This window comes from Epinephelus fuscoguttatus, linkage group LG1, assembly GCF_011397635.1.
Source record: "Epinephelus fuscoguttatus linkage group LG1, E.fuscoguttatus.final_Chr_v1".
NCBI classification, from domain to species: domain Eukaryota; kingdom Metazoa; phylum Chordata; class Actinopteri; order Perciformes; family Serranidae; genus Epinephelus; species Epinephelus fuscoguttatus.
The window spans coordinates 12,401,610-12,410,655 of NC_064752.1; the positions used below are offsets into that span (position 1 = coordinate 12,401,610).

A 9,046-nucleotide genomic window follows, 5' to 3' on the forward strand; every position below is an offset into this window, starting at 1 on the left:
ACACTCACACGTCTATTCCTTACAAAACAATTCCGGTCAGAAACAGCTCGATTTACATATGAAAGCATCTTTACCAAACTTGGCAGGATTTTCAAAACATTAACAATCATACTGTGTGCCCTGAACTGTCAGGCTGGCTTGTATTTTGTGAGAAAATTAATGCTGAAAAGGGATATGCAGGATACAAATATAAAATATGTAATTTACTAAATTAAATCAAAACAAAAATAAAATTTCTTAAAACATCAACTTGACCGGTGTTTGCCAACTTTATACTGAGTGGGCTCCAGTGCTCAACAGAGCGCTGAAGGAATGCAGCGCATATTGAAATGCAATCAAATCTGCTAGACATTTTTTAAAGACTGCATGCTGTGATCTCATTCTACCCCACTTCACCATCCTCTACTGTGGTTTCTGTCCCATTATGTTGCCCTCAAAGAAAAAGAGAAAAGAAATGCTGTATCAAAGTCATCTATCATCCTGCTGACCCCGACAACAACTCGCATGCAAGTCTGGAGGAGGTTGTTATTGCATCATAGCAACACCAACCCTCCCAGAAAATGTTTGCTGTGTTTGCACAGTACAAACTGTAATACCACAATAGAAAGGGAAGCGAAAGGAGGGGGGGGTCGGAAAAACCAAATGATCCATCTAGTAAATTTCATCTCCTCCCAACAATACAGGCTACTACAATTTTATGGCCGGGGATGAATCCGAGAATATCCACTCAACAGAATTAGAGGAGCAGCGTTGTTAGCATGGCTGTCAACCGAGGGCTGATGACAATGAATGGGTAAACTAATGAAGGGATAAATCCACAGTGTGTTTTCATAGACATGTTTGACATAGCTAGGCTAATTTCCTTGGCAGTACTACCTCCATTAATTTTCGAAGAGAGCCTGTCTGTTCCTGTTAACTAAACCAATAAGAACTGGCATCAATGGCAGATTACATTAACGCTAATCAACAATTTAGAGTTGTTTCACATTCCGCAGGGCGAATTAAATGCCTTTTGAAAAATGGCTGAATGCTGCTGATGAATTAGAGGCATTCATAGTTGTCCAACGTGGTGATATTGCTAGAGAGTCGTCTGAATAGTGATGAGATGCTGAGTAAAAAGGTCACAGGCTAAATTCAAACATTAGCATTTCAAGGCCAGTTGACAGTATTGCAGGCTCTACATGGTGTGGCAGTGTTGACGGCATTCGCAAAATAAATACAGCAAGGATTTTCTTAAGTTTGGCCACAGTTTTAATCCTCTAATCCTCTCCAGTACAGTCCCCATCTGATTTATTGGTTATTTCATGTGTTTGTTCGACAGAGATCAGGTACACTTCAACAAATATGGGAGTTATGACTCCATTAGACTCAATGTATGCAGTAAATAAATGTTTAGTTTAGGTTTTTATACAGTGCTTCGGCAATCAACGTTTAATGCAATGCAATGGTACAGTATAATTAAAAGCACACATTTACAGGTAACGTTCGTCAGTGAAAAACAGCATTAAAACGAAGATGTCACTCCCTATTAAAGAAAATAACAATAGAGGAAATGTAGTGTCCCGGCACTAAACGTGTCAAAACGATCCACTCGAGGCTTCTTTTCCGTTGCATGCTGGGATGTCGCTTTTTTTTTTTCGGATTAGAGCTGCAGTGACCTCTTTTTCAACCCTTTATTTCTCATACGTAAGCCATCCTTGCAACTTCATTGGACAGTCGGCTAGGGTGATTCACAGGGTAAAATGGAGGGGGGCTGTAACTGGGTTGGAGACGGGACTAGCTGGTGTACGAATTAAAAAGTGAAACACCACAGGCACGAAAGGTACCGCACACGGTATATGTGGTATAACACCAAATATGAGCAGCACCTTCTTAATCGAGCAAGAGGTGCACCTCAATACGCTGAGATAACTATTTGAGGAGCAGTGCCGAATGGTATTTGAGGCACTGCATGCTCTCAGCTTACACATGCACTTCACAGTAGATTTTACATGTAGGAAGACAAACAGTAACTGTGGCCATGTTTGCATTTTAGAGAGAAATAATAAGCAAAGGGAAGTGGAACACTGTGTGGTGTGAATCTGTTATTTTTGGCATTTTTCACATCCTGTGGTTGACTTGTTCTTGGACACAACAGCAGGAATAAAAATCAAAAAATAAATAAGCGTTATCATCATAGCAATCAAGCGATCATGATATCAGTAATTAAAAGAAAACATATTGAATAGTATGTGCATATATACATAGGATGACGATATAGAGTTACCTGGTGTGTGATTTGTAGGACGTATTTTTTAAACGGAATATATTTCATGTAAATCTAGTATATATGTCTGTTAATATTCAATATTTAATTTATAAAATTATCTAAATGCGGGACATGACAGTATATTTTATGCTGTTTTAATAATAATGCATCTGATTTTTGTATTATGCTTGTGAAATTATCTAAGATACGACAGAGAAAATATATATTACAAAAAATATTTTGAATACATTCAAATAAAAATACAATTTGCGGATTGTATGAAATGTGCACATTGTTCCCTGTATTTATATGGTGTAATTTAAACGTGGACTGTACATATGATTTCCCAAAATAATAGGTTGTCCTGGAACGATGTCGAGTGACAAAACATAAAATTAAATTCAACAGCTTTGACACAATTTTTAAAGCTGCCCATGTGAAATATAAAGTCCGCCTTTCAGATCTCTTTGTTAGTTCTTGGATATGTACCTACACTGAAACCCTAAACAGCAGCAGTCAGTACAAGTCTGCATAAATACGCATGACGTTTGTCAAAGTCTGTGCCAGTCCTTTATCCGACCTGACAGGTCCTTCGACCTTCGCTGTGCAACTTTCTGATGTCCCTACACACATACAAATGATTTTACAGTAAACACTCGGCTGAACGTTCTTCCCGTTTCTCTTTTTTGTTGTTGTTTTATCCCGTGGTCACATTTAGTTGAGTTTCTACATAGTTTCCCGGGCTCCACCTGCAATTATGAGGTTTAGTTAAACTGACCAGCGGAAGAAGACATGTTTGTTTTCTGACAGCGTCCTAAAAATAGCCGGAATAAATGTATGACTGGGGTGACACTTTCCATTCTTCACTGTGGCAGATGTCTCCTGTCAAGTCATGGGGGGGGATAATGAGTGTGGCTTCACTAAATCACCTGCAAATTAAAATTCAAAGCACAGACTGATACGCTCTGCTTCAAAAGAAAGATATCCTTCATAATCTCAAACTAATTTTTAAAGGATTAAAGGTCAAATGTCAGTGTGATAGTCCCTTCAAGTGCTAGAGGTCTTTTATATTTTAATATTGCAACAATAAGCATGATAACACTAGTACTGAGTTGCTTTTGTGCATCACAGACATGCTGCTGTAAACACATATTATAGAGATTATTTTCACCATTCAACCTGTGTCATTGTGCTTTGAGCCACGCTGCCTGCTGCCTTTTACTGCTTAGCCAAGCTTTGCCTACAAATGTCTGCATGAGGACCAGACTCAGCCTTTTATAACTTCAATTATGATGATTTTAAGAATATATAAATGCACATTTTGTCTTGGATATGCTAAAGAAAGGGTTAAAGGGGATGTTTGTGTGCCACATTTGTATCCCAAACTGAGATGAACCCGGTGACACACCTCCACGGACACTCGGGATGCGACCTGGGTGACAGAGATGTGATGTTTCCTATCCTGACCTAGCTAGCTTTTGCTAATTTTACATCCTAATTAACGCTAGCGACGCTCAGCAGCATCCGTGTACCTGCGGAGATGCTGGGGCATGTTTTTGTGTCCCACCATCACCCCTTACCCGCTGCTTTGAGCTGAGTCTCTCCACTGTAAACGCCATGTTACGCCACATCATTATTATTATCAACGGAGATTAAAAGTGGTTTATTTTTTAGCTTCCTGTGGTAAAAATAAACCAACCGTCCGCTCACGCGCTTTGTCTCAAACTCAAAGCCGGCAACAAGATGCGGCTTTTAACCGTTGAGGATGGAAACATTAGCTTACCTTCAACAGCTATTACGGCCGGTATGGTCCATAATATCCATAGAATATCCATTATTGGTCACTTATATCGCCCAGACATTCAAATAAAACACGTCCCGAAAGCCATTGACAGCCCAGGCAGAGAGGGGACAGGCGGTCCTTCACCTCCAATAGAGCGATCCCAGATAGCAGAGAAAACCAACTCAAATCTGAACCAAGTTTGGGCGAAACCAAAAAAACGACAGACAGAGGGGGGCACGGAGAAACACAGAAACACAGCCACGCATTTCAGCGCTACATTCACCCAATCATCAGTTCATAGCACAAAAGCAATAACTTCACGTATACATTTAATGATTTTAGTCTAACATATTGAAACTATCGACGCAGCCGCTCGCCAAGAGGGTCCGTGAACCCCTCCGGAGCCACTTCACCTCACCCCGCTGTCAATCACCGAGAGGAGGACAGTCCACACTGCCTTACCTAGCGATAATTAAGTGTTTGGGGACCATGTGGGGCATTTATAAAAGATGGAGCGACTTATTCTCTCCGCCACACCGCTCGGTAAGGAAATACTGCTCATTCTTTTGTCAGACAAAAGCTCCGACGTGGCCGCGGGGTTCACCGGGAGGCTGCTGCTGTGGGAGTTTGGGCGCTGTAACAGGTGACGGGAGGCACGGGAGGACAATTAAAGTAAGTTTTGTTTTGCATTTTTGCCGCCAGTATTTATACTTTAATTGGTTATTACGTCACAGCCATCCACTTAGACTTCCATCACACTATATGATGTTTTTTGTTGTTGTTTGTTTTTCTCTAGGAAAATGGATGCACATGTGCAAAAATGGCAGTTTGCAAATTTTATTACAATTATACACTCCAATAAAATACGATTATTAGCCATTTGCCTTCTATCCAACTGAACATAAGACGTTTTATATTCTTTATGAATTGATTTACGTGCCTATCCGAATAATTTACGTTTATAGTCTACATTATTAGCCCATAGCACAGATTAAATTAATTAAAACCTTATTTTTGAACTGTTTGGCATGTTAAAACACAACCCCCAACACTCACACTAACAACAGTACATTCAGCACATATAACTGCATGTAGCTTTGTTGTCATAGAATTGAAACTTTAAAAGTGAGATGCAGGCTATGATTTATGTCATATTTAAATCAGAATAATGCCAGTTACATATTTGTCAGCTGTGTGTTTTTACACAGGCAAAAACATCACATTTAATATTTGATTAATTTTATAGCTCTTTCAAATAGATTGCTACTTAACTTTTTTCCCCAAGTTTCACAGTGAGTCAATTTTGGAGCTTAACCTAAGTGTCTTGCCAGCGAAGAAAAAACTATGAGGCTGCAGATTGGAGACCATTACTACAAACAATGAGGACCGCTCATGGTTATGGCACTCTATTCCTGCTGTAAAATAGTGCAGTCTGATTAAAGAGTGCAGTCTGGTATTAAAGTGAGGTCAGAAAAATATGAGAAGGAGTTACAATTCATTCTTTAATTGAATTTAATAGTCTGCATTGTAGCTGAGTTTGCATCCACTCACTTAAAAACAGCCATTGAGCTGTTCAAAAGAATTGTTAGGTCGACTTCCTGACATGGCAGGATGCATTAAAAAGAAAAGTCTCCACGCTGTTGCTTAAGTGGTCCATTAAAGGTTTATATCTGAGCTTGGATGTCTGTTTCATTACATGAAAATGAATTGAAATCTAACAGTGTAATCAATAAGTAATGGCAGCATTGATTCGTCTTTGCGTGGCACACAATGCTGATATTTGCATATGTAAAAGTGCAACATAATGAATTTCATTTTAATCTGATGAGTGGAGCCAGAGGTGCTGTGGAAATATATTCACTTGATTTATTTGACATCTTGAAGCTAAACGCAGATCAGTGAAGCAGCGTTCATGCATCACAAGGGGAGGCATCATGTGACCAAGCAGGCCTTGTTGTCAATTAGGTCGACCTGAACAGCAGTTATTTTCCAATAACAGAGCCAAACCTGAAGTGAAATGTAACTTCCTCCTGAATGCAAAACTTTTCCCTCCTGTCCATGAATCACCGTAAAACCATAATCAGTTGATGTGATGTTGGCTCAAAAACACATTGAGACTTGTCACAATTAATCTTCAGAAATCATTTCAATTGAGCTGTGTTTGCACTAAGTTGATTTAAGTTGGCGCAACCGAGTCTGGCAGCAACATTACTGGCAATCATTTTCAAACAATCAATAAAAACGCTATACGTTAAAATAAATATGCTTATTAGTAATCATAACACATTCAAGTCAAATGAGTTTTCTGCTGTTTTTAATAGGATTACTCTTTTCCAAAACGGTCCAAGTTGTCAGCGTCGACTGGCACGAAACAACATCTGAATTTATCGTGCATCTCGCAAAGCCATGGGCATATTTTTTAAATTTCCGAAGAGCAGTATGAAACCGATTTCCTGCTCCAGAAGCTGGTGGTAAAATTCCCGTTTCTTTACAGAGTTATGATGGGTAAAGAATAAAACACAGGCTGGTTTTTATATGACAGGACTAGAGACAGATGCCACAGGGACACACTGGAGCAGCTGCAGAAATTACAGATATGCTTTGTTTGAAATACAAAGACACCCAGAGAGGAAGCAGGATGAAAATTTCCAATGTACACAAAAATGTCAAGTTTTTTTGTATAAAGAAAATGATGGACATCGAGGGGCAGATGATAAAAGCATGGCTCTCAGATGTGCTCAGGATTTACAGTACACAAGGAACATGCCTGGTGAGAGATGCCTCCTGGATATAAAGTATGGAGTCACTAAAGCTGGACGAGAAACAAGACTCTAGAATAAATTATTTGTCATCAAGCATGCCTTTCTTATTACGCGCCGCACCGCTGTAGCTGAGCAGCAGGACTCTCATGGGTTAAACGAGCCAGGCTGATTTATTTGCCTCCACCGAGTTCGACTGTATTGATTCCAGGTCACTTGACTGGCTGACTTCAGATCGTGTTCAGGTGACTACAACACAGATGGAACAAAACGGCAAGGCACTGAGAGAGCAGCTTCCCGCCCCCCCGCCCCTCTTCACCATAATGAGTTCCATACAAGCTCAATATTGACTTGAGCCAGAAGAGAAGTGAAAGATGTTGAAGAAATGATATTAATACTGCCCACAGAGATCTTTCTGCCACGCTATGTTATAATGGCTGCACAGTAATAAAATATTTGTAATGCAAAGCAGAGATGTCTGAACGTGGCATAAATCCTCTCATGTTCCTCTGCGACTCTGTAATCCAACATAAGCACTGTACCTATACAGTCCCTCAGAGCGGCGCAGCTTTACAGTAACATACAGTAAACACATCTCGAAATATACTCTAAAGTCACCCTTAAAAATGCACATTAGATGCACTGAGGAGAAACTGATTTTTAGCTTAGACATGTTTTAAAAATTGCAGCATACAGTCCACTATTATTATCACTGAATACATGATGTGAGCAGTATTTCAAGTTAGCTACGCGCTCATTTAAAATTATGTAGCATTAGCATCTTTCAAAATGCCATATTGACATTTTTCTTTGTGTGTATGTGTTTATACAAATAACAGTAATAACCGTATAATGATTACACGATATGTTGATGATATTATATATCATAGAGTAATGGTTTCACAATAATTAAAAAAACATTTTTTTTCAATAGAATTTGCATACGTACGGCTGCATGTGAAGCATTAATTCAATAGAATTACCGCAATTAATTTCTCTGTATAACCATTACTATTATTATTTTATAATATCAATTTACCATTAATTTATCACAACATTGGTGTGTTTTCATTTTTATATAATGAGACGCATACATTTATTAAGATTTTGGGAATTACATGTGTAATTACATTTTTAATAATGTTTAATAATCATAATAAAATAAAACAAACCTCTATATAATTCAATAATATTTCATATAGACGGTCAAAACTACAATTAAAAATGGCCAGGGCAGCTTTTGTCTGACATTTAATATTATTATTGTATGTAAGTTCTAAATATATAATTAAAATGGATTTTAGTTAATTTAATTAGTGTTTTTAAAAACTGTCTTAAACTTGTGAAGAACAATTCCTATTATTTAAGTTATGTTTAAATTAATGTAATTTATCAGAACATATTTAAGTCTATAAGTCTAAATCTGTATAACTGAATATATACTGTACATTTACACTGAATACATCAATATTATATATATATATATATATATATATGAATGTGGATAGTGAGGGATATGGAGCTGCTCAGACTTAGATACACAACACACAGGGTTTTTAAATTTGATGATTAATAAACTTAATACAAATCTTAAGTGCAGTGGTTGAAAACAGGGATTCAAATGTAAATGTAAATATTTAATATAAAACCAAAGACTATCTGAACCACCTGCAGGACAGAAAAATAAATAAACTATTAACCTGTTTTGGTCAGTGTGAGAAGAGAAGGAGTGGATTTCCTCTCCAAAGCCGTGTAACGGGTCGTTGCATCAACACTGCCACCCAGAGTTTAAAAGCTGAACGTTCACAGTGCTCTTGTGACTGAACACACTGGAAATGTTTCTACAAAGATTATTTGGAGCAAGGTCACCTCTTTTTATCAACACTCAATGACTACTGCAGCTTTTGTTAATAACTGTCAGCCAACATTTGTTGGTATTCTCAGTAAAAACTATTATTCAAACACAGAAATTAAATTGAGAAATTGAAAAAGGTTGTTGGTCGATCTTAAAACGAGGGTAAGGGTGAATTTCTTTTATTGAATGAAAAATAAATATTATTGAGTAATGATGAATAAACTCTGAATAACCTCCAGAATAAAATATATTTTTCAGTCTTTTAAATTTTGAAGTGTTGATGGTTTCTTTAGAGAGCAGAGGTGTCTGAAAAAACTTCATCAACCATTGTTGATTCAGGGAAGATTGACTGAGCATTAAACTTTTTCACAACGAGTTCACATTCAATGGGCGAGAAGGAC

General features: G+C 37.8%; 1 protein-coding gene across 4 annotated transcripts in view; it reads right to left on the reverse strand.

Moving 5' to 3' along the window:
- Nucleotides 1-4,203, reverse strand: part of ephb2b (eph receptor B2b) — a 184,244-nt gene extending 180,041 nt beyond the window's left edge. For all 4 annotated transcript variants that reach the window (XM_049590818.1, XM_049590804.1, XM_049590814.1 and 1 more), the window contains exon 1: nucleotides 4,032-4,203. In XM_049590818.1, coding sequence (XP_049446775.1) covers nucleotides 4,032-4,083 — 52 coding nt within the window. In that variant the 5' untranslated portion in view covers nucleotides 4,084-4,203. The remainder of the gene's footprint in view (nucleotides 1-4,031) is intronic.
- Nucleotides 4,204-9,046: the final 4,843 nt, after the last annotated feature.